The following is a 26986-nucleotide window of genomic DNA, read 5'->3' as shown; positions in this document are numbered from 1 at the left end:
TTTTATTTCTAAAGCTTTCCCTGCTCAGCCTTAACCTTGTTCAGATGAATGACAGAAACTGCTTTGTTCTCATTTCAATAGTCTTGATCCCTCCTCAGATCTCTCTTATCTCCACTTAATGCAGGGAACAATTCCTTCTTGAGAAAATGCATGAAGATGGTTTTATTGACTGCCCCATTGCCATAGCTTGGCTTGTAAACTCATCAGGTGCAAGATGTAGTAGCTGCAACAAAGCTCTGAACTGTCTAAAAATAAAGGCATTTGTACTGTTTTGATGCTTTTAACTGTCAGAGCCTTTTGCAAATACCAACAATTTAATTCTTGGAACATACCTGATTTCCATATTCTCAATGTACCGATACTAGAAAAAGAAAAAAAAAACTGATGTACCTAAATTCACAGAGAACTTCAAAATTCCAGATGGGCCTAATTCCTCAACATAAACTGTCAAATACTGCCGCTTGCAGCATCTAGGCAACATCTACCACACAATTAAGCCATTAGGACAGTCTGGAATGGTAACAGAGTTCTAGAAGCTTTGATACAATAATTGGTACCACAATGTACTCCTGAAACTTTCCTATCTAGTGTGAGAAAAGCACAAGTACATTATACATGTCTAACATCCAGCACCTGTATAACATATTGCCAAGCTCAGTAAGTGTTCTATAGTTCAATATACAGGTGGCATTACAAACAAAGCAATGTATTTTAATTTTACATCAAAGAAATACATTTTTTAAATTACGAATTTTCATTACAATGCAGCCAACCAGCAGTGCATTAACCAGACTAAAGAGGCAGGCACACCACCCCTTTATATAGAATACACTTTTTGATTCATTTGAATAAATGTTTCTGGTAAAAACACAACAGTACAAAACCTGGAATAGCAAACCAATAGCCCCGCTGTACTTTAAATACCCACTGATATGACACAATGTAGTTAGGAACCAAACATATGTCAGCTCTTGTAAAAGAAATCTGCCATAAAATCTACAGAGATACTGGAGAGAGCCCAATGAAAGGCCAGTAGTCTAATAAAGGGACTGGAGCATCTCTCCCATAAGGCAAGCCTGAGAGAGCTGGGACCGTTCAGCCTGGAGAAAACTCAGGGGGAATCTTATTCACCTATGTAAACACCTGAAGGGAGGGTGCAAAGAGGACAAGAGCCATGCTCTTTTCAGTGGTAGGACCAGAGGCAATGGGCACAAACCGAAACACAGCAAATTCTGCCTGAAGATCAGAAAACACTTTTTTACTGTGAGGATGACTGAGCACTAGCACAGGTTGTCCAGAGCAGTTGTGTTTCCCCCTTGTGGAGGAGCAAGAACCAGAATGGGAATGGTTTCAGGAATGGAAAAAGATATACAGTGAATGAAAGGACTGTATTATATGGACTTTACAGTTATTGTGAGAAATAGAAACCCAGTCGGGTGATTTCCAATTAGAATTTATTATATGATAAAAGCAAATTCAGCGCTGGGTGATAAGGGAGGGGGTTCAACAACTCCCAACACCTGTCACACCCAAAGAAGACAGTTGTTCTACATCTATTTCCAACTAATCATGAATATTCATTATACATACACATAAACATTACACATTGTTAAGTCAGACATTCAACAGATGTTTTTCTTAAACAAGAATGTTATCTATAAGCATCCATAATATATTGTCAAGTCAGACATTCAACAGATGTTTGCTTGTTATCTATACAAAGTTATAAATTTTTAAGAAAGGTGCTATTATCTAGCTATCTAAACAAAATTCCTTCACTATAAATCTTACAGAAGGTAAAAGGGAGGTAACTTGTTTTATCTCTTTATAGGGGCCCAATTAAGTTTTACGATTTGTTTTCCTTTTCTCTCTCCAGGTCATATTGACCTTACACTGTTTTCTCTTTATTAGCCCCAATCATTTTCTCAGTTTATCACAGTTATTATGTGTTTACAAATATATACATTGTATGATTTCCCCAACAGTTGTAACTGCCCGGGCATGTCCAGACACACCTCGCGGTGCCTGCTCCCTGCTTCCCCCTCTGATCGGCTGAAGAAGCTGCAGAGAGGAGAGAGCTACCATTCGCCCTTTCCTTCCCTGGTTCCTCCCCCGTTCTTCCCTCTTCACCTGAGTCCCTATCCCTATTCGTTTCCCTGGTTGTCTGTCTCATGCTCCTCCCCATTTTCTGGTGCATTCCACACGAGTACTCATAAAACTCCCGCACACTTTCAATAAAGTAGCATTGCAACCTCAGACCTCATCGGAGCTCTTTGAGCCGTGCCGCGATCCTTCTCCCCTCCCCCTCGGACCGTGGCACCCCCTCTCTGGAGAAATTCAAAAGCTACCTAGACAAAACCCTAAGCAGCCAACTCTAGGAGAGGCTGTTTGAGCAGAGGTTCAGACCAGATAACATCCAGAGGTCCCTGCCAGCCTCAACAATCCTGTGATACCACAACATTCCTAGTTACAAGTAATAGACCTAGAAAGCATTTTCCCTAAAATTTAACTATTTCAGCAAATAAAATATACATTAATATATTGAGGAGATTCTGATCCACCCCAGCTTTCACACATGGTCCTTCCCATTCCCTTTTTTGCCAGGTTTTCTTCTTCTTCTCAAACATAAGGACTCATTCAACACAGATTGTCCTATTCCTGAAGTGATATTCTGAGATCTCTGGCTGTACAAGACTTCATTCAGCAAATACACGGGTTCATCCAGCGAATATAACTAGCTCCTGCACTATTATTATTACTTTTTTTAATTTTCAAAAGGATTTTAGGCTGAAATCTGCCTAAAAGCAAAGCTCAACTCAGTATTACATTTCTTATTTAGTATGTAGGGATCAAGCATATTTTTTCATATGCTGGCATAACACAGTTTGATACTAATGTCAATTGATCAAATTTTTGTAATTCAAAGATCACAACCAGCATGTCTCTTCATAAGGATTTAATTTCCATTATGCTCTGTCATACCTCCTGGTGTTGTGAAATTTCTTCTGTTATGCATAGATCATGCATTTCTTAATTGGCTTCTCACTTTATCCAAGGAACAAACATACTGAACTTCAAATATAACTAACCTGACATATCTTGCTTTGAGAGAATAAAGAACAGCTTTATTTGCCTTTGTGAAGTAAGGATTACTGTGCTGAATTTGCAGACCAAAATGCAAAAAGGAAAATATACGTCAAGTGTTTGATGATTGCAAAAGTTGCTTATTTGCTGGCTTATTTTTTTCCAGAATGATAAAATATCTTCTAAATGCTTAAAATGAAAATTCAACATGTAACTCTTCTATGATGTACATTTTTGAGCTTTACTATTCCACAATGCAGTGCCAAGAAGAAATGCAAAACATCTTATTTTATGGGTGGCATGAAGTAAACATTTTTTCTTGGATAGCACAAAGACATTTGATCTTTGGTTGCAATTATTACTATTTTGTCTCATTCACACATTTTATGCAAAACATTAACAGTACTGATTTATGCAAGTTATAAAATCGTAGAATAATAGGATGGCTTGGGTTGGAAGTGACTTTTAAAGGTCATCTAGTCCAACCCCCTGCAATCTTCAAGGAGATCAGGTTGCTCAGAGCCCCATCCACAACATGGCCTTGACTGTTTCCAGGGATGGGGCATCCCCACCTCTCTAGGCAACCCACCCAGAGAGGTGTCTTGCCCCCTTCATTGTAAAAAATTTCTTCCTTATAACTAGTCTAAATCTACCCTGGTTCAGTTTAAAACCATTATCCCTTGTCCTACCACAACAAGCCCTACTAAAAAGCTTTTCCCCATCTTTCTTATAAGCCCCCTTTAAATATTGAAAGTTAACACAAAGGAACCAAGTTTTTAAAATCATGGCTCAAAGAAGGAAGTTGAATTGAGCACATCTCCCTTCACAAAGCACTTCTAGACATTCTTTGCATAGACTCTCATCACAATCTTGTACAGTGTTTATGAGCTGAATCATCAGTTGACACTTACTTTCCAGGTATATATTGATCAGATTAGAAAAGAAAGATAAGATGAACTCCCTACAGTGATCTTCCCAAGCTAAGCCACTATTATTTTGCTGAAATCACAGTTCACACAGAGCAAGTAGGGTAGATAGGGACTAATTCAGCTTAAATAGAGGAAAGCATAATGTGATGTATAATATAGGAAGGTGAGTTACAAACCAAAAGGATTCCAGGTTACATTTTTCTCAAAAACTTACAGTTTATACTTGAGTTATACAAGTTCATGGAGGAGAGGCTTTGAGAGAGGAGCTATATATATTGGCTTTCATTCTTGTGGCAGTTTAACAGAGAAACTGAAAACTAAATTATTTGCAAGCAACTCATGTAAAAACAGTGTTACACTGCCTTCTGTTAAATCATATTAAGTTCTTTTCATGAGTGGCTCATAGTTTCCTAACTCTTCTTTTTTTGTGTGCAGATTTTCTTGTTCTAAGATAGCACCTTTGAAAGAAAATCATGTTTTTACATCAGCAAACATCTGTTGTTTTTCTTGCCAAAGTAGGATATCTCATACCCTCTGACAGCAAAACCTAAAATAACTACTTCAGTTCTCACAGTGATTGCAGTGCAAAAATAGCTCCATTAAAAAGCTAAAGGGCAGTATCCTTTTCAAATAATAGCTAATCAAAAAATACTTTAATCATTCCCTTTTTCCCCACTCTTTCTTCTGCCAGCTTTTCTAGTGTTCGTTCAGTAGTTTGTTTTAGATATTTCTTTAAAAGATTGAATATGCAAGCAAATACTAAGAAATTTCTACTTTTATGTGCAGACTTCACAGGCAAACTGAGACTGGTAACATGTGTTTGCTTTTTAGTTTTAAAAGCCCAGATTTTAATTTAATTTTTCTATATTAATATACAGAAACATATAATACATTATTACTTACATTGGATGTATTAATTTTATTATAAGAACAAAAGTTATAGAGGAGTACCATCATTGGAAAAGCCGCATATTAGCTGATTAAAAGATGCCAGAAGCTCCGGTGAGTGGTACATCTTGCAATCACAGACATATCAAGAACTATATCTTTTTATTTCATCTGTTTAATAGACCTTTAATTTAACACAACTGATAATCAATTTTCGCATATGAAACCACCTCTGCAGCATTGGTTTTTCAAGCCTTGTATGTGTTCTAAAAGCCTTCAGATATTTGTATACACCTACAATGCCTGTGCAATGTAAACATGATGGCTAAAAAATAAAATCACAGAATCACAGAATATGCTTATTTTAAATATTTTTTAAATTATGAGGGATTTCAAAGGATTCTGATGAAGCTCTAATATCTTCACCTTATTCAGAAGGTTATTTTAGCATTAATTTCCAATATAAATTTGTATAACATTTGTTTTTAAATATTCTCCAAAATCCATGTATTTATCAGGCTCAATATCAGAAAGACATATAGAGAATACCTTCTGTAATCCTGAATTTTTCTGGACCTTAAAATTTATAATGCTGAATGATTAATAGCTGCACAACTGAAGTATGTGAATGGTATTTCTTGAGCAATCCATTCAGCACCAATAGCAAAGCCAAACAGTTCTATACATCCAGTTCTGTAATACACCAGGGTTAATTGGTTTTTTGAAATACCTTTCCACAGAAGGACTTATTACCCATTTCAGCTATGAAGATAAACAAGAAACAGTTCATTTTTTCCCCTGCTTTAAGGCATATGTCAGGGAACAGCAAAGGCAGGCTGCTTGGAAAGGACAGTGGAGCTGGAAACCAAGAGCCGCAGCAGGGTAGGTAGGGCAAGGCTCTCTCTGATAAGGACACAGTCCCATGGCACCTGAACAAAAAAGCAGAGCAAGTCCATGACAGCAACCAAGGCCAACCAACATAACAGTGACTGTTGCTTCACTAACAGTATTTGGCATAACTAGGATCACCAGTGTAGGGAACTACCCTTTTCCCCACTACCCTCATAGAAAATCACAATCTGAAAAAACGTGTATGGTTCACTCACTGAGGATTACCGTCGAGTTTGACATATCCACTGCGTCTGCAACAATGATGGTACAACCAATCCACTGTTTGAAAAGTGGGATTTGAAGTGCCTGTGGCTTGTAAATTCTCATTGTGAATGACTTGCACAAGGATGAAGTATGTGCATCTCCTTCAGAGAGGAAGGTCTTAGTGAAAGACACAAGTCCACAGCAACTTACAATGAGCATCTGGAGGATCTCCTGGAAGTTGGAGCATGGTGCTTCAAGGTCCAGTAAAGAACATTTCAACCCTTCTATCTTTATTAATTTATTGCCATGTCTAAGTTAAAAGAATTTCCTAAAAAAGATTTCCACATATTTCATATGTTTTACTGTGAGTTATTTAAAATAAATTAAAAAATAATAATTCCAAAATGGAAAGACCTCTACAACTAGAATTTTTTTGACAGAATCAATGTTCCACCTAAGTTTAATAACTGGTTTGACTGCAGAAATGAATGCTGAGGTCTCCCTGTATTGATTTGAGATAAAACTGAAAACAGCTTCTCGATTGCAGCATTTATGAATGACAGATGCACCGGGAATACTGGTTTTTATTGTTTCCTCTTCTGCAGTAGCCATTATCGGGAATGACTAGTGGACCACTAAGATACACAACCTACTGAACTCAGCAGCAAAAATACACTGGCTTTTTAATGATTAAATAACTCTACTTGATATGTGAAGCCAAGTGTCCAATAAATGGAGTTTCTAACATTTCTCTTTTAAGATGTATTCCTACATGAAAATTTTTCTGTTTAGCTGAGACAACAAAAAAGGCTCCAGCACATAAGTAAAAAAGTAGAAAAAAAAAAAACAGAACCCCATCTATAATAACCTTGATGAAGATTGACTCAAATCTGGTATAGTGGCACACCAAAAAAATATCCAGTCATTCTTATGGAATTATTTTCTTCCTATCCATTACATATTTATAAGTCATGAAAAAGAGAGTAAGGAATTCTGGCAGCTGTCAAATGCTTGTTTTCCTATGTAACACAATGACATTGTTTTCCAAGTAGTGAAACACGTGTGACATTTTTCCAGTGTCACCTTCCTTATTTGGACAGCAAGCAAGCTAAAAACTATCAGCTAGGAAATAAGTCTTGGAACATCATCTTGAGGAATTTCAACTAATATGAATGAGCAACTGCGTTTAAGTTTCCATAGATACACACACCCAAAATAAAAAAAAAAAAAAAAACAAACTCCTGATACAAGAATATTTACTACCAAAAATTAACAACATTCAAATCAATTCATCTTTATTCAAGGTAGAATTAAGCACACAGGAGGACTGTTTATGCACATTTAGGAGACAGGAACACTAAATATTTGTCATGATTTGTCAAAGACATCAAACTTAATATCACTCTAAGATTTAGCATTTATAAGCCTATTGTAGAGTTTTATTGAGAACAATTTTGTAAAATTATCATAATGGAGTCTGTGCCTTAGAAATAATACTTTTAGAAGTGTTCAATTGTATATCTAACTACAGATTGATCTTTACATTTAAAACCAGAAAAGACCTCTTGGAAACTTTTTTTTCTTTAATGTTACTTGACATCACACAGAAGTGCTACTCCACGCAGTACCCAGTGCTCTGGAGGTTGACGAGTTTTAAGATCTATAGCAGCAATGTAATTCACATCTGTTCGACTGGTCTTTTTGTAAACTGGACATGAATACAAATGTGGATCTTTTGCAGCTGAAAAGACAGAAGAGACATAAAAAGCAATTTAAACTAAGTTGACAAAACAGGACCCTAAGGGACTGGTCATAAGGCATATGGAAAACTGAGTCAAAGTTCAATAGACACTCCTCTCTATCAGCACCAAGAAACACTTTTACTGGATTCTCACACTGTTCATTACTGTGCTATTGCCAGCTGAAGGCCATATGTGGCTTGAAATTTCTGTAAGTTTAAGATTTAAAATCAGCACATAGGAATTCTATGTGGCAAGAAATGTAAACGGACTCACTAGAGTAATTAGTGTTCTTATTAGTTCAATCTGCCCACTGAACATTACTCCTTACCAATATATTATGTCAAAATAAAAAATGCCCTATTTTGAAATGCATTTAGTATTTGAGAATACAAGTCGTCAACTACTTAACTTCAGAATTAGAACAGTGGTCTAGTCAATAGTTCAGTACTTCAGTGTTCATTATTTAGTATCTTGGCTGCTGATCATGCCTTTTATGAAAGATCAACTATTCAAAATAGCATGTAACCAAGCGTTGCTTTTAGAGGTGGAATGCTTTTCAACAGACTTTTCCAATTTTACCTTCTGTGGTGGATAGTTCTATCCTATTTTACATCCCTATTCAACAGCATTTCCTATTCTATATGGAAAAAACCACCACATTAACACAAATTACACATTTTCACATAACAGTACTGTCCTTCAGCCCCACAAGTTTCTCTCCCATTCTTACATTCATTTTTTGCCTCAAAGACAAAACATTTTCCACCATCTCACTCTACCTCTTGCTTGCCTCTGTTAGCTCAAAAGCAGTCTTATCCAGGAAAAAATGCATTTTTATAAATATACACATTACATATATAACATGTTCTCTATAAACACGTTATATAGACATGTACAACCCCATGTGTATCTTTTATGTTGTGTATACGTGGTTATATGTTTTGTATATATACATGTAACATTCATTTAGCATGTGAGAAAGAGATTATTTGGGTTTAGGTTACAGAGGCTACAGAGGTTACAGAGTTTATTTATATGAATGCTGATATTCTAAATCTGGGACACATATTGTCATGTACAGTTCACCTGTAAATGGGTTAAAAAGTTATTAACGCCATTAAGACCGGAAGGTATCTATCTAATTAGGGGGGAAAGTGCCCATAATCAATTACCAAGGAAGTCTGAAAGCACACTTTAAGTGGAAGATTGGGAAGACTTCCCATTGAAAAAGATTTTATATGTATACAATGAATAGCAACAGCATCATGAAATCCCTACAGCCCAATAGATTTCCATGTAGTTAAATAATGAATTCTATCAAAATAACATCCTTTACAATACAATTACTTACTGTTATTCTCTGCATATATCCTTATAACTGGCATCATCTCAAAAAGCACCTTCGGCTTAGATTCAGTCAGTCTCATGTTTCTTCTGTCCCAGCCAGCTCCCTCCAAATACAGCCCATACACATAGACACCTTCCAAAGGAGGGCTTGTAATATCATCCTTCATCCATTTAGTGACTTCACTGCACAGCACTACACTGTCAAGAGCCCATCCTTTGTTAGCCCTTGTTATTTCCTGCCCAAACCAGACAAAAGTTAGAAGGTTACATTTTCGCATATGCACAGAGCCATTTTTCCCACCAATTGTATTGTATGGTCATAACATATCCTCTTCTGTACAAAAACTCCAACTTTTTATGATATTCATGTTTACAGCAATTTGACTTGTCTCTGAGGTACTGATGGTACGGCACTTTTAGTACTTTATCTACTATATTTCATTTTCAATCTTTCTATTATATACAACACCTTAAGATTGTACTAAGTAATAACACAACCACTGAATGCCAAGGGTAACCACCTCTTGTGAATATTAAAATTTCACAGATTTGATGAGATGAGAAAACATTAACTGCATGTGCAAAGTAAAATATATTTTCTGAGGTTACCTTTCCTTTCCTGCACCTGTACCCTTCATTAACTGAATTCTTATTAATGAGTAAGAGCTTACTCAGCTCTAAAGCTATGCAAAAAAAAAAAAACAAAAAAAAACCACAAAAAAAACAGAGAACACTTGAAGATGGAAATGCTTAAGATTTAACATATACCTCAAATTTAGTCTATTAGTTAATGCATTGGAAAAGACTCAGTTCCCAGTTGCCCAAGTCCTTACTATCCCATGTCATTAAGTTATGGCAAACCAAAGTTTTATCCCAGTCTTGTAAATGTTTTCCAAGATCTTTGTTGGAAGTAATTGGAATTAATGTTTCCCCCTTATTGCAGTTAATTAGATGTTTTAAAAGAACAGAAGATTTATAGTTAACGAGCATTCTGGCTCTTCATCTTTCTCATTTCTATTTGTTTCACCACATAGCAATGCCCAAAAGGCCACTTTGGTATTTACTTGGGATATTAGGTTGTTAAGTATCCACAGTCTCTTTTTATGGAACCAGAAAGTTCTCTAGATTCCAACTCTTTCAAATCCTTCTACTAAACCTTTTCCACAACCTTGGGTGCAAAAAAAAATTGCGGTTTAGGACTGCTTACTCAAAAGAAATATCTTGTTACATAATTCCAAGACTATTCCTGCAATTTTAACACAAGTCACCAATCAGAACTTCAGATTACACTACTCAGACCTCAGACTAAGAGGGGAGATTTTTCCTTCTCCACAAATCTTCATTCCCTCCTCCAAAAGTTTGTTTTTTTCCCTGAGGTACCATTATATTCCTGCCTGAGTATTCTTTTCCGTTTACATGCTCCAGACATTTATTGTCTCCAATATGTCCCTTTATGCTGACCAACACAGGTATTTATTGCTTCCTTTTAATGTAAAAAGTAGTCCATTTGTCAAATGCAACTAGCGTGCTGAACAACCAACACAATCACCAAGCTGACACCCATATGTACATTATCAAATACATCAAATCTCATATCCACTAATAAAGAGTTTCCCAGTTTGTGAAAAGAGCCTGAATCAGCTACTGAACTATAGAAGGGAAATGTAAGATGAATTGGGAAGAGCTTTTCTGCCCAATCTCCAGCCAGGTAAGTATTGAACACAGAGCAAAAGAGAAGGGGAAAACAAAAAATGAGGGAGGAAATAAATGGTTTAACACTCATTTTCAAGGATACTTCAATGGAAACATGAGACAATCATTCTCCATAATGATGTAAGATAGCCCCTATTTATTTGGGTCTTGGTCAATGCAGAAATATATTTTAACATGTTAGTGGTTGAAATACTGAAAAAGTATGTGCAAAGGAAGAACAGTTCACTCAGGAAATGTTAAGATAGTCACGTATCTTCCCTGCTGACATGATGGAGTCATGTGCTTTAATTCATCTTTTATCACACAATATATTTTATTTTTAAAAGTATGTAAAAAAATGTATAAGCAGAATGAGACTTCAAACCCACTTTACCTGCCTCATTGCAGTTAAAAATCCTTGAGGATTAAAAAACCCTGCCATCCAGAAACAGTTTGGTCGACTTTCAAAAATCCACTTGTAAAACTGGTGATTTCTTTCTAGAAGCTCAGTAAACCAGAAACCAAGAGTACTGGAAGCCCAGGATGCCTAAAAACAGTAAACATCTTTTAAAATAGTATATTCATGTCAAGAAAAGATAACTCCTCACATGGTAGCAAACAACATAATATTAGCAAAGCATATTTGAAGATCATCTTTCATATCTTGACTTTTAACCTGATGCTTAAATATTGCATCCTACTGAAACCCGAAGCAAAGTCTTTCTTTCTTCAAATTCATGCCTACCATTCCATTTACACATGCATAATGCTCTCCGTAGTAATTGTTCATTTATTACATTTTTGGAAAATTAGATAGGTGTTTAAACTAGGAAGAAAAATAGTATACATGCCTTTTTAATCCCAAGATCAATAAATCAAGATCACATGATTTCTGCCAAAACTGTTCTGATTTTTTATTCCTCTGAAAAAAAAGCTAGGGAAAATTGATCTCAGACAATGTGGAGATATAAGGTTTGTCTCTTTGAATAGTTGTGCTGTGAAGCATCTGCTTTAGTCCAGGTTTTGTACCATGAGAACACTTTGTGAGTAAAAACAATGAAGAAACCTCCCCGTTTTTCTTTCCATCAGTTGCCATCAACAGCTCTAGTTGTCCCTGAAAATAGTTTCTGAGAGTTGGAATTGTCTAGCCTGGAGAAGGTTCAAAGGAGATATTATAAATATTTATACCTCGTGTGTAGAGAATGGAAGATGAAGCAAGATCCTTGTCAGTTATAGAAGAAAAGGTAGTGGGCACAAGATGATATGTCAGAAATTCCATTTAAACCTAAGGGGTTTTTTTATTTGGTTGGCTAGTGGCTGGTTGGTTTTTACTGTGAATGTGATCAAACATTGGAATAGGTTGCCCAGAGATATTGTGGACTCTTGATTCTGGAGACCCCTGAGAAACCTGCTTTAATTGACCCCACTTTCACAAGTGTGGTCCTTTCCAGTGTCTACTATTCTGTGATGATATGACTACAAGTCTTAAACTCAAAGAATAGCACCAGTGTAGTCCACTAATGTGGGTGCTATGTTTTAAAATCCATCATCACATTTTAAATTACTCTCTTCTCTCTAGCTTTTTATCCTGTCAACATGCAACAGGCTGTTAAAATGGGAAATACCTGCAACCCCCACATTCATTTCTACTTTTATAAATGAAAGATGGCTTGTTTTGACTGTGTTTATTTTAGCACAAAATCTATTCCAGCAGTTTCACAGTTCTGGTTAACACTGTTTTAAAACACAGATTGAAAAAAAGTATTTACTATAAGTGTACCAGTTTAATCTAGCTCTTCAGAAATAGTTTTTTTTCTTTTCATAACAAGTGATGTACACGTACTTTTTCCCAGGTAGCAGGAATCCTTCCATCATACATGCAGTCTAAAGCATCCCTCAAATTTTCACTCATAACTATTGTCCCATCAATGGCAAGTTTTAGATCAGTCAGAGTGCTTCTCACTAAAGAAATAACTCTCTGCATTTGTTCAATCTCCTGTCGCAAAAATATGTTCATAGGCAGAAAAGGTCCCATGTTCTTTAGTTTTTCTTTTACCTGTAGGTAGAAAAATCAAAGATCCTTCAATAAAAGCGAAAAAACAAAGTTGGGTTTATGTCAAGATTAGGCACTAGTATGATTTTTAGGATTTAACACTTTTATTTATGGACTTAAATGGTCAGTTTGGCACCTCCCTTGAATTCTCTGCAAGACAGAAATACAGGATTTGTTCAAGAGAAATCTAGGATGATGAGATTGGCTGTGGTTTTAGTTTAACTCATGATTTAGTCTGTATATCATTCTATGAGCTAATCTCATTTAAAAAGCATGTGGGCTGTTAACCCTATCTCAAGGCATTCAGATGTAATTCCAAAAGACAGTTCCAAGGTTCACTTCGCACAGGCCAATCAGGAGTAATTGTCCCAGCTACTTTGCCTCAACACAGTAGCACTATTAATCACCAATGCCTGGGAATTATCACATTACCAGGCAGTTTTGTATTCTAACCAAACTCACTGATAAATTTTTAATTAAAAGTTAGTAATGTTAACAAATTAACAACTGCATGAACATAACTAGAAATTTTATAGTGTCAATAACCTCAGTCAAAAGCTGATGATTCTACCTCCTCTATAGTACAAATGACAACATAGGCATAAAATGGTTTAATATTTCTTAAAAAGTTCTTACAAAGGTACTTCAGCCCACATTTAGTGATCTCATTATAAACACTAAGAGTCTGGTCAGACTTCTCTACAGTATATTTTGGAAATATTGCCTGTATGAATGAATTCAAACATGCTTTGAAAAAAGTTGTTTGGTTTTTCTTTTTTTATCCATAAAAAGCAAGATGAAGCAAACTCACTTCATATGGTACATAATCAGCAGGAAGCTTTTCCAGCATATCATCAGCCAGTCTGGCTACAACTGCCTCTCGAGTTTCACCTCCTCCACCAGAGCTATCTTTAGGCTGGATACTGAGGATGATGTCCAATACATCTTTGGAAACTTTACTTTGGTAAGTGATATCTGCATTGGGGTGCAAACCAAACACCTCGGGTGTGTCATAAGCAGGAAGGCTCTATATAGTAAAATATAAGAAGAGCACAATTGGATATGGATTTATAAGTTAATCATAAAAAATTCCCCCCCAAAAAAATTCCAACCAAACAAAAAAAACAACATAGAGCAAAACCAAATAACAAACAGCAAAAAAACCCTTACATTGTAAAGTAAGCTAGATTTCTTCAGTCTTAGGGAAATAACTTGCTGTGGTTTATTTGTTGTGTCACAGCCCAAATCACACCAAACAAATTCAGTTTTAACATCCATGTGCTATTTTAATAGTAAGTTTTTTCTTTCATATATCTACATCTTTTATTTCTGTGAGGTTGTACGCAATGTCTGGACTCCATTTTTGCCCTCTTTAATAACTGTGTGCCTCTAGATAAGTCACTCAATCAAACCACAGGAAAAAGAAAATATTCCTGTCATGACGACGATAACATTGATCAAAATAATTAGTTGTCACTAATAGATATGCAGAATGCTAGAAATCAATGCAGAATCCACGAATAAAAGACAAAATACAGGCACTCAGAAGAAAAGAAAAAATACAGGGAATCAGAAACTCATGAGAAACAAGTGATTAGCTTTGATTTACCAACCTGTATGTACTGAAGGTATTGATCCACCATAGTACATTTAGGTATGCTGTATCCTTTGTAGAAGCTGAATTCCTGATTTAATGTATTTTCATTGAACCAAACCTTTACAAAGGTGTTCATGAGTCTTTTGTCATAGTCATCTGTCACACGACCACCATACTGGATCTCACCTATCATGTAACAAACAGTATTCCAGGAGATCCCCTGAAAAGAGTATTTTAAATACAGTCACCCATTTTTAACTAATTGATGCAATTAGCATCGAAAAGGTCTGTACTTCTAAGATTTATATTTCTGAGATGGCTGGGGGGGTGGGTTTAACATACAGGTTAATACAGAAATTTAAGGTGCACTGGATTAAAAATCTAATTTAAGTCTGCTGCCCTAATACACGTACACTTGGAATACTAAATGTTTGTGGGGAAAGAAAACAAGTTAAAATCATGCTTGTATTTCAGTTATTAGGAAGCATTTATATTCATTCCAACTACTAGAAAGATCTATCATCTTAATATACCTCCCCCACAAAAGCATTCATTACCTTCTTGGTATCCATGCGATTCAAGTGGTTTTGAATGAAGCGCACAGTAGCATTGAAATCAGCTTGATTAAACTCGTAGGGTATATTCCAACCCAGAGATCCAAACTTGCGCCTTTCTTGAACAGTGGAGTGTAGAAAGGCTACAGCATACAACATTGGTTTCCATTGTACCATTTTACTGGAATCTAGTAAATCCTGGCTGACACCTATTGATTGTAAATGGACTTAATAAGAATCACAGTGATAGTCGTTTTTGAAACTGCTTCAAATCAGTGCTAAAATCTCACTTTAGAGATCTTAAGTTGGCTCCCTGCCTCTCCCAAGAGTCTAATTATTGTCCCACAAAGTGTTCTATGCTGGGGACAGTTTATAGCATGTTATTAAGTTGCTCAAATTAAAAGAGTAAACTTCAGGGTAAAAAACCCACAATTTACTAATAGCTGAATTCACATAAAGTTGCTTTCCACACAGACTCTTTGTCCTTTGCTTTATGTAATGTAAAGAGCACTTGATTGCCCGCAAATATTAACACATCATTTTTCTGCCAAAAGACAGAAGAAGACCAAAGATTCGAATACTTTGAACTAAGATTCTAGAAGCCAAAATTTGAGAAAAGAAAAAGCATTTCCTGTTTTGCTGTCCAATTAGTTCTGGCAACAGAACTTCAGCAGACCTTCTCTTCTTAATTTTCAGAACTTCTAGTTCAAAACAGGGACCAAGATATGTGCTGGCATAATTGTGATCAGTCCCTCATATGAGCTTATCAGTGGCTGTAACATGACCACACAAAAATACCAAAGTCCAAAATTTGGTTTTAAATCACTGCCATTCTAGCACTCACCACCATATGTTCTCTTTAGCCCAGCTCTGAGCCCTTGCGGTGGTTCATTGGTAAACTTAATAGACATTTGAAGTAGGGTGATGGGGAACCGTTTGTGAATGTCAGTTGTCATCCATAGTCGAAAGCTTTCATGGACATTCTCTGTCTCTATTAGAGTGTCCATCAGCTCATCCAAAAAGTCAAGTCCAAGGTGGCAGTTTTGCAGAAGTGCCCAACCTCCCTAGTTTAAAACAACAAAATATGAAGTTATCAGCATTGTTCACAAACTGAAATCACTCTTTGTGAGCTAAGATGTGGGCTTTTCCTTCTGGAGGTGGTGTTAGCTTATTTGGTTTTTTCATGTGAAGAAGTGGTCCTTACTTGTCCCATCTGTTCTTCTCAAGAAATCTCTACCTTTTCCATATCAGTACATTTAAAACATACCTTGCCATGACTATACTGCTGATAAACACTGATAAATTTTGGCTTACATGTGGGAGCTCAGTAGTGGCTCCATAGAGGAAGCTGTTAAACCTTGTTCTTCACAAGGGTACCAGGCTTGGAAAATAGCCACATATACATACTTAATTAATCTATTGTTATCAATCAATAGGTATCAGACTTTCTCATATGAATTCCCATACTACATATAGACATCTCATATACCTCTTCATTAAGAGGATATGTGAGACAATGAGGGAAAATAACTGCATTTCTCTTAACTAAACAAAAGGTGCTCCTCCTCCCTATTTTTGAATGAGTTTCTTTTCATCTGATCTGCTAATTAGCTCTTTATGAGAAGTTGTCAAACAAGAACCAAGTTGTCAAGAGGCAAAAGTCAAAGAAAAATAGGTTATACAGACGGGAAAGAAGCTCATAACACAAGAGTGTAAGAAACTTAATTTTTTCACATCAGCAGGCACAGCAGTACTATCACCTGAGGGGCAAAGCATACTAAAGTGGAACATCTCACCTTTTCTTTCTCATACAGATAATTTTGTTCTTTAATTGCTCCACATTTCACTTGTAAAATGCCTGTGCTACCAGATGGTCCCTCCCAAGTCCAAATCCAGACTGCAGCAATACAAAATATTTTGCTACACAACCTTGTTTTTCTCAAGTTTATGTAGCTATCAATAGTATATTTGAAATTAATTTTCTCGATTTAACAAAATGCATTTGTATTAGTAAAAATACAAAACAAAAAATGTTCTGAAGTGCTTGCTCAAGAATATTTACTAGTCATGTAACCAAAAAAAAATCAATTCAACTACGTTTATCAGTCAGCAATCTACAACAAAAACTCTATTTCATATGCAAAACACTCCATTTTCAATGAAAAACATCTGTATAGTATCAAAAAACTTGTTATGGCCAACTAAATGACTGAAAAGACAGTTTTATCGCTTAAGACACTTATTTATGTAAATAAATATAGGTTCTTGCATTAGCATTAACTACCCACCAAACAACCTTATTTCATGACAGGATTTTTATTTCTAAGTGTTTAATACAGCTACAAAAAGCATTCAGATTTTTGTCACTTACATGAGCCATTGTCTGCTGTAGAAGTTTACGAGCATGGATTTCTTGTCCCTGGCCCATGGAAACACAGCACGTTTCTGTCTTTAGTCTTTTTCCCAGAGCGGTAATTGAGTCCGTAGGATCAGAGCCCATGGAAAGAAAGCAAATGAGGGGAGTACGTGGATCTGACTCTTCCCATGTTTTCTCCAAATCCAAGATGACTCCCTCTGCATATTTCTCACCCATAGTTTCAGTGATGTATTTTCTTGCCTATATTAAAAAGGGCAAATTTAAACTGTGACCTAACCATTTAATAGTTTTCTTCCCAGTGTAAACCAGTAAGTCAGCTGAAGAGCAAAGACTGATAAAAATTTATACCAGAAATAAAAATATGCAACAAGTTTATTTTTACATGTCAATACATCATACTGTCTTTGATGGTGTCATTTCTTACAGCATTATAAGACCAGTTAAAATTTTAAAAATAATTATTACAAATATCTGCATGTATTGTTATAGGTAATACCTATAATTACACTATAAAAAAAATAACCTCTCTAAAACTTCAGAAAAAATTAATTTTTTGCATATCATATCTCCATTAGACAGTGTGACTCCTAGCCTTAACATCTAGGAAAAAAGGAGGAAAGCATTAAAGATGGTTTTCAAAGCTGTTAAGCCTTTTCCACCTTCATGGTTAAACAAACAACGAATTAACAGTAGTAATGATGAACATAACTATCAGTAAGTAAAAGATCCAGAGGAACAGGTGAAGACCATCTCTTTTATTTCTTTTTGATTTATCTTTAAAAGTTTTAGATTATTGTTCTTTCTTTTCTAAGAAATAGGAAAGGTTCATTCAAACAGTTTTGAGATGATCTTTCTTGTACTCTTTCCCACTACAGTGCTTTCATCTTGGATAAATCTTCCCCTTAATACCTCTGGGTTATTTCTCAGAGACAAAAGATATTCAGCATTAAGCATTTGATGAACTATCAGCTTTCATAAAATTGTAAGATGAAAGTGTATCTTGTTCCCATTAACAGTAGTGAGGAACTAATTTTGCATGATCCGTTTCAGTCATATAGCACACATCATAGAGATATTCTTTATACAGTACTGTTTAACCTACTGACTTCTCTTCCTATGGGATTTTTGTGAATCCAATCACAATGTCTAAAGATGTGCATCCATAAAATTAATACCACGCTTTTACTGATGCATTCCAATTTCAATAATTTGTCATTAATTGCTCTGAATTGCCAGGAATTCAATTGTTTTTTTCTTTTGCACTGGAGATAAAGATTAAAAATAGGCTCCTAGAAGTTGATTTTTCTTTAAAATAGTCTGTTTAATAACCTTCAGTTTTATATTTATCTTCTTTTTAAATAGATGGTTTTAAATTAAAAATTTCAAACAGACTTTAATACAGATTTTTCTAAAATGGGTCTAATTCTTCCATGCAGGAAATGGTTCCTCAATTAAATTGTTTTCATGTTTCCTTTTCCCTCAGACAACTGAGTTCACTAAAATATTTTACTTCAGCCTAACAAGGGGACACTTCTAAAATTTCAGGGAGTAAGCAAGGACATTGAAAAGTACCTTCTAAACTGATAAAGAGATCTGGATAAACACACGTGACTCCAACAGAAATCCTATCTCCACAGTGAAATCATTGGATAATATTTGTTCAGGTCATTAGAATAACTTTGCTAATGCTGCCCTTGTAATAAATGCATAAATTTTCTAAAATGAATTTCAGAAAATGCAACGTAATGGTCCATTACAGGAAGGTGCTTAGCATTACATAAAATAGCACTGAACTGCAATCTGGTAACTATTTATTCTAGTGATACCTAAATAGACCATGTTGGCTATATAGAAGTACCTGAGCTATGGTCCTGTCAGGACACCACGATCTGATAAGAAGAAGATGTCTGAAGCAGTCCAGAGATTGACCATAGCCACTGGGAACCAATTCTTCTTCGGGATTCTTACTATCAAACCAGATTTTCCACTGTTTCTCTTCACTGGAAATCTGCAGTTATGTCATCAAAGGAATAAATCTCACTAAACAGACAAGTCATATTTGCACTGCCACTAGGTCACAAATTTTTAATGATAGTCAGAGACACGTTATCCACACACAGACATTTGTTTAGCAATATTAGTACAGAGCTTTAATAAGGCTATTAAAAATTATAGGATAAACTTTCAGGTTAAAAGTATGGAATTACAGAATGCAACAACACCTTTATGCATTCATGTTCTGAAAAAAAGAGTTACTACTCAGTATTTTTCATTACTCTTAACATATACCAAGTGCTACTTACTTAGTTAGCTGCAATACACTCAGTGTCCGCTAAAACTGCTCATTCAAGTGTTGAATTTACTGAACACCCTTTCCATCACATGGTTTAATCACTACCAGAGAATCACTGTCAAATGAGAGATTAATTTTAAAAGCTCTTACATACTTGATCAAGAATATCTGAAAATTGTTCAAGTTTACTGAGCTCCACCAAGTTCAGCCAAGTCATATCTAGAATCCATTTAGCTGGCTTAGGAGGACAAGCTTTAAGGTCTAGAGAAGCACCACCTGCAAGAAATTGAACTTAGTTACAATTAGAACTGTTGGAGACACAAATACAAACAAACAAAGAAATAATAAATAAAATAAGACCTTTGGAAAATGTAAACTAGATACTACAAGACTATTTCACATGATTAAGCTTTCCCAAACTGGAGAAATATTACTTAATAACTAAGGAAGGTCATAAAGAAATTTCTGAGTTAGGTAACATGCAAAATTTACTTTCAAATCCTATGTTTCATCTAAATTTACATAATTTTTTAAAATCCATAACAGCTTCTCATTACAAAATAAATCTATGTTTTACTGCAAAAGAATTAACTTGGCTTTGGGTTCATTTCAATGTTTTTTTCTTTGATTTTTTGTTGATGTAGATAATGCAACAACTTTGCCAATGTATACATTTACCTTCCTTGAAATTCAACTGAAACTAAAAGAAAGCAAAAACAAAATAAAAGGAAAACGCCAAACACAAGAATCCAGATTTTTAATCATGAGGTTACAAGGGTTTTCTACTTTATAAAATCACACCATATTTTATGAAGCAGAGTTTATAGTTTGGTTAATTTATAATATTTTCTTATATTATATACCTTAAATGTAGTCTTTCTTAACCAATTTACCTTTTGAGGCTTTACTGGTTTTTTTGTGCAATGTGCCTGGAAATAAATGCTTTTTGGGAAAAGATATTCTGAAGATTCAACACGGAAAAATTCACAGTTATAATCCGTAAATAAATGTTGCCTGGAAAATTAAGTCTCTCGGAAAGATAATACAAAATGAATCCAAACTTTCAAGCGAACACAGTGTTTGTATACAGCTCATACCAAAGCCATGAACTTGTCACATTCAGCTAAGATTCTGATATTCTTTATAAACTGTTAGCATCACTTTCTGTTCATATTTACTGCAGTTATCAAATAAACTATTTTTATTGCAATAATAATTTTTCTAAGTCAAACACGTAGCTGATGGTATTTGAGCAGCAGACATAAACTGTGAAAGGATAATTAACAATATTCCTTTCAAATTCTCATGATTCCAAAGATATATTTATCAATATTCAGTGTGTTGCTATAAATTAGAACTACCATACAATGTTATCTGTCACCAGAACAGAAAGATAACCATGTATTCTTACAATTGACTGACTTCTAATGTACAAAAGAAAGAAGTAGGTTGGCTTGGAGAAATAATCAAAGTTTTTTATAATAATATATATGCTCTACTTAAAATTGTTCCATAGTTTCAACCTTTAATAAGTGTCAGAAATTCTTCGTGCTTCACTCTGTTTCTTTGTATATCAATCTTCAATGTAAGCAATAATGTGAAGAGAAATTTATGCTCCTCATAGAGTCCTCGAGCAGTATATTTGAACACTTCATATGTCATATGTTCAATAATATTAGTAATCCTCTTGCTGGTTATAGGGCTCTTGGTAGACCTGTCAGAAGAAAGGTCTTCAGTTGAATGTTTGCAGTTGCAAATGACAAAAAGCCATAGTTCTATATTTTCAAAACATGAAAGATAACAGATCACAAGCATAAAATATCAGACAGCAAGCTAGCAACAACTTTCAGATTGAAGGAGCAACAAAAAAAAATAATTTCTGATCAAGCCTTTTTGCATACCTGAAAATCAATGTAGTATAATAGTTTTTAACTATTTAATGCCGAATTTTGAAGGACTGCAAGTACATTAGAAGATTCGTTGCCTTGGTAACTAACAGGTGAAGTCTTATGGGTATTTAAACTGACAATTCATGGTCAAGACTGTAAGAAGCAAGTCTTCTTTCTGATATTAGCTTACAACAAATCTTTATTGTACTACAAGCACCTCCAGGACTGGGTAAATACAATTTATTGTTAGCTAAATTACCTGGCCAGGGAGCGGTCAAAAAGCCACAAAAACTGCCGAAGCGAAGTCTGATACATGACATTGACCATGCTCATCTCAGTAATAAGGAAGTACAAGATGCTTCCTCGAGTTGCAACTGAAAAAGAAAAGAAACAAGAATGTGTTCGAAGTAGAAATGCAGAGCAGAAAACTTTAGACCTCTACAATATGTACAGTGGGTTTAATGCTAATGATAACGATAACTGAAGTTCCTTGAGTTATTGTATTCTTTACTGCATAGAAAAGCAATAAAATTATTCATTTAATCCTCATTTATACATCAGCAAAAAAAAAAATCTTTTCTGCAATTAATGCATACTATGTAAAACCTAGTTTCAAATATGAGCATATCTGGAGAGCAGCTGGATGGTACACTGCAATGTTCAGATTGTCAGTAGAACATATAAAAATTATGGTTGTTTGAAGTACTGTTTGAACGTCCAAACAAATTTCTCTTTACAGACTTTTATAGGAGTCATATAAAAGCCAAATGAACTATATTGATTTAACTTACCCAGCACTGATTTAACTTACTTTCAGTAGTCATTAGTTTTAAATACAAAGGTTTTACAAATTCTGCAAAGCTTTCTTATACACTAACTGTACCATTTCATACTTTCCCTAAAATGCAGGTAATTCCAGAGAGCTTTCCTTTTTTTCCTCCACTTTTTTCACATTTTCACCTGTCAGTTAAAAGCCAAAAGATAGATGAAATGTGCTGACTGTAATAACCTATGGAGAAATGATGAAGCATTCGTCAGAACAGATATAAAGAGGATTTACCAATATACTGGGCCTGTAAAAGAGTGTCAACATGTTGAACTCAAACATACAGTTACCTAAACACCCTAAAGACCAGCACACTTGTATATAGAGCAATGGGAAGTCTACAAAGAGAATAGATCACTCCATTTTATAAATTCCACATGAACCATAACATTGACTATTTTCTCCATGATCACGCAATATGACATTTCCTAGATACGTTTTACTTATGGGAAAACAAAGATCCTTCCCACAAATTATGGTCTTCCTGATCTTATCCTACTGTTTCTCCTACTCTGAGTATTGATGTTTTAAATACGTGGTCAAGCCATTTGTCTTTCATCACTACCTTCACTCACCAGGTCTATACTCTTCACGAGCTGAGTTGATCTGTATTTCAGTTTCAGCAGAAGTTTGCAGTTTCTCTGTTACTTCTTCAGCAGTCTTCTTAGTGTCAGTCAATACAATTAGTAGACTCTCATCATCTGCCAGAGAACTCTTAGTGCTTGTAAGTCGGAACAAAAGGTTATCTTCTAGGTCCTTAATCCTCCTTTTGTTCATAGTCACATCTTCAATAAGATCAGTTCTTTCTTTCTCTAATTCCTATTGAAATACATGGTAATATTTGGAAAACAGAAAATCAATCAAAAATAAAAGCAAAATAAAACAGTTTAAAAAATACTGATCCTACTAAAACAGTGTAAGTCAAGAGTAACTGCAGTAATTTGGGGGTAAGAATTCCAGTGGTATTACTGACACAAGGTCTATTACCCAGTTTCTGAACCGGCTACATAAGTAGGCATTAACAAATCTTTTCAATAAATACTATGGAACATGCTCATATCATGCCCTAAAAGAATAAGATGTTCAGAATAGTAATTGTTTTTCTTCCCTTTCTGTTTCAGAAAAGACAAGTGCAAAGACCTTTCCAGGCATAGGATTTTTTTTTCTCACTCCATCTGATTTCATCCTCATTTATGCCTTGTTTTTTAATCAGCATATTGAAATTTTAGTCTCAGTTACAATGGCCATCCTAAGTCATCAAATTAAGCAGCAAATATTTCAAAAAGTGCCTCTGAAAATACTCTTCCATCAAACAGGGATGATGGAAGCCTTTCACTAAAATGCTTCATTGATTAAGGAAATATGTAGAACTTAAGTGTTTATTTGATTATTTTTGATAATACAGTCTGTGTGGTTTATGTACCTAGTTTGTTTTCCAGTGCTCATATATAAAAGATGGACACCTGTTAATCAACAGTTTCACATTAAAAAAAACACTAAACCTGTTTGAAATATCTAAAAAAAATATTCTTCACAGACAATAGTCCTTCCAGTTCATTCTTATAATACTTTTTAAATTAACCTTTAAAAACTTATTACAAATTAATTGCTCAGAGATAAAAATCCTCTATTGAAATATTACAAAATGTTTCAATACATTACAGTGAAGTAAAAAGAAAGAATAGAGACCGGATGGGTTAAGAGTTTTTATAAGATATGAATCAGCAGTAAGTGAGCCAGTTGGTATTGGTTATGTCTACAGAAGTACTCCTTTGTTTACAAAGGTTTGGTGAACAATTTGAACTAACTTGGAAGTTGTGTGTTCACTTCACTTTTGCCAGGTCCACTCCTGCACTGCTCACTGGCTGCTAATATTCCAAATAAACAGGGACAACACTAAGAAAAACATAACCTCTCAAATAGCACTAGAGGTTTAATGAACCTGAGACCTCAGCAAGGCTTAAGGAAAGGGTTTATTCCCTCATTTGAGTAGCCTTCATTTATACAGATTTGAAACACTGTTACAAGTTGGATATTGCTATTTTGTTTTCTCGCATTCCAAACTTGCGGTCTTCTCACCCCTACATTCTCCTTACATTCCTAAGTAATTCAAGTATTCATTTCTTTTAAAGAATATCCTTTTACCTTAAAAAGGAAATTAAGAAAAATCATTGTACTAGTATCAGATTTAGGGGTTTTTCTTGTCACTTGTACAAAAGGTACATTGAAACATCATAATCATCATCAGGTAGAAAATATTTTACAGTCATTATAGAATAATGTAAATGCCACATAAGAGATGCGCTTACAGATTCAAAAGATTCTGACAAAAATTGATGAAAACAGACAAGAAAACTACAGTTAACTGCATTTTAATCAACTGATGCCTCGTGAAACTAAAGAAAAACAGGTAACAATTTTAGGAAGCAAGACAAGCATCATGTAAGTTTGATGAATCAGAAACCCTTTTTTAAAAGTATAGTAGTGAAAGAAAGTTAGCATCCAATTAAATATAATAATTAACATGCTGAGCCAAATTAAATTTCATGTTTTGCTGAGTTCAGTTTAAAAGGTTAAACATACTTTGGAGTGCAATGCATTTTAAAAACTGAAAGCTGTTTTCCGCACAAGAAGAGCCTGAGAAACAAGTTGGAAACAGAATTAACAAACTAAAGTGAAGGATTCTTAGATGAAAACCTTAGTGAAAAAAATCCATCTATTAAGCTCTTAAAATACTTTCTGCAGATCAGAAAGTGGACACAGTTAAAAGTTTTCTTCGTAACTTCAAAAATTTCCAGTCAGAACAGCAAGGATGAAGAAAAACTAAGCCAAGTTGCCATGTATATAAATTTAAGGAACTTGCATCAAAGAGGTTGTTTTGAATCCGGCTTTATGGAATTCCTTTCACAAGCAGATGACATTTTACAGTCTGTAACAAAGAACGCTAGTTCTTGTTAATATCCATAAAATATAAAAGCTGATAAATAGCTTATATCATTCTATCACAAAATGATTCACAAGTACAAGAATTTGTTCCTTACGAATCCTGAGCCTTTTTCCAGCACAGATCTTGAAATATGAATGTGAAAATTCAAAAAGCCATAAACAGTTCTTGCATGTTATAACTCCACTACTAATCTGACATATCCATGACACTAAATAAAAAATTTTTTGTCAAATTTCTTAACAGCTAATGTATCAAAATAAGGATATCAATAAAATAACATGTTATACTACATTCAGACATATATCAAGTCTCTCAAATCCAATTATTCCATGAAATAGAGTATAACTAAATTTATACAGATGTACCAGCTGCCCTTTGACCTTCTCATGCTTCACTCACATCTTGGAATCGGTTTAACATTCTGATAGAAGAGAAGAAATCAGTACCAGCATTCTTATCAGTAATCAATCAATTCTGTGAAATGTATTTGACACAGATTTTACTAATGAGCATACTAAACAACACAGTAGCAGATAGTTAGACTCTGCAGAAACTTCAAATGATGAGGTGTAAACACTCCTTTTCCTTCTTGCATGTCTAAATCTCATTCATTCTAAGATCAGAACTGTATCAGAGACAGTGGAATGGCAAGAAGGATAGAAATGTGCACGCAAATCTTGAAGAACACTAATTTCAGAGAAATAATCTCTTTTTGGGATAGAATTTCCTCACATACATTCTAACACTGGATATCACAAAGCAGTGATACTGCTCAAATCATTTGGCAAACTGCCTCACAGCTAAACAATTCCATCACTTCCCTTCCAAAGGCTACAAAAGGTAGCAAGAATCAGACACTTAAGAGAGGAATGCCCAAATTCCCAAAGATGCATAATTAGATACCACAGAAAAAAAGGTATTGGATCGCAGGATATTTCAAATTGACTCTTCAGGAAACCTTGAACCACAGGATGTATGAACAGAGGCAAAGTAAACTGTAAAGTGGTACGTATATTCTATGGAACTCCCCCTTTCTGTCAGGCGGCCCACTTGTCATTTATCCAGCAAAAATATCCCCCAGGTCGTCTCAAACAAAACAGTAGTGAGTATACTACTCTGAGAATCTGGTTCAGAAAGCGTAGTATGACCACTCATTAGACATTCCCTGTTAGTGGCAAAGAGACAGCCAGATAGTAGAATAATTTTAATTAACTAGTTCAACCCCCTGCTCAAAGCAGGTCGAATAATTCAGTTGCTCAGGGCAATGTCCAGTTGAGTCTTGAACCCTTCCAAGAATGGAAATTCCACAAAATCACGCAGTAATCTGTTCTTGGATTCCTGGGTAATCTGTTCCTGGTTTTGACCACTCTCAATGTAATTATTTTTTCCTAATATCTAATCAGAATTCCCCATGTTCCAACTTGAGTCTGTTACTTCTCAGTCTATTGCTTTGCACCTCTGATAAAAGTCAAGCTCCTCTCTTTCTGTGTCTTCCAAACTGGAATGACTGGAGGAATTTGTTGATAAACTGACTTTCATTTGAAGGAATGTGCTGTATTGCAAGGCCCAAGAAGTGAAGTTTGGCATAAGGCTTTGTGAATATACACATCACAGCATGTTTCAGATAAACAGTGATAATTTCATTACACAGTGGGTTGTCAAGCTGTCAGTGG

At 35.0% G+C, this 26986-nt stretch overlaps 1 protein-coding gene across 1 annotated transcript in view; it reads right to left on the bottom strand.

Annotated features, from left to right (window-relative positions):
* Nucleotides 1-7301: 7301 nt before the first annotated feature.
* Nucleotides 7302-26986, bottom strand: part of DNAH5 (dynein axonemal heavy chain 5) — a 114189-nt gene continuing 94504 nt past the window's right edge. The window contains exons 66-79 of the mRNA XM_018086487.3: nt 22942-23185; nt 21800-21914; nt 21175-21365; nt 19806-19927; nt 19217-19366; nt 17353-17598; nt 15826-16045; nt 14985-15190; nt 14444-14647; nt 13642-13857; nt 12621-12833; nt 11172-11324; nt 9090-9321; nt 7302-7737 (exon numbers count right to left, since the gene is read on the bottom strand). Coding sequence (XP_017941976.3) covers nt 7586-7737; nt 9090-9321; nt 11172-11324; nt 12621-12833; nt 13642-13857; nt 14444-14647; nt 14985-15190; nt 15826-16045; nt 17353-17598; nt 19217-19366; nt 19806-19927; nt 21175-21365; nt 21800-21914; nt 22942-23185 — 2664 coding nt within the window. The 3' untranslated portion in view covers nt 7302-7585. The remainder of the gene's footprint in view (nt 7738-9089; nt 9322-11171; nt 11325-12620; nt 12834-13641; nt 13858-14443; nt 14648-14984; nt 15191-15825; nt 16046-17352; nt 17599-19216; nt 19367-19805; nt 19928-21174; nt 21366-21799; nt 21915-22941; nt 23186-26986) is intronic.

This window comes from Manacus vitellinus, unplaced genomic scaffold (genome assembly GCF_001715985.3).
Source record: "Manacus vitellinus isolate BGI_N305 unplaced genomic scaffold, ASM171598v3 scaffold_96_pilon, whole genome shotgun sequence".
NCBI classification, from domain to species: Eukaryota; Metazoa; Chordata; class Aves; order Passeriformes; family Pipridae; genus Manacus; species Manacus vitellinus.
The sequence above is the reverse complement of the archived record's forward strand: the minus strand, read 5'-3'. Positions and strand labels throughout refer to the sequence as shown.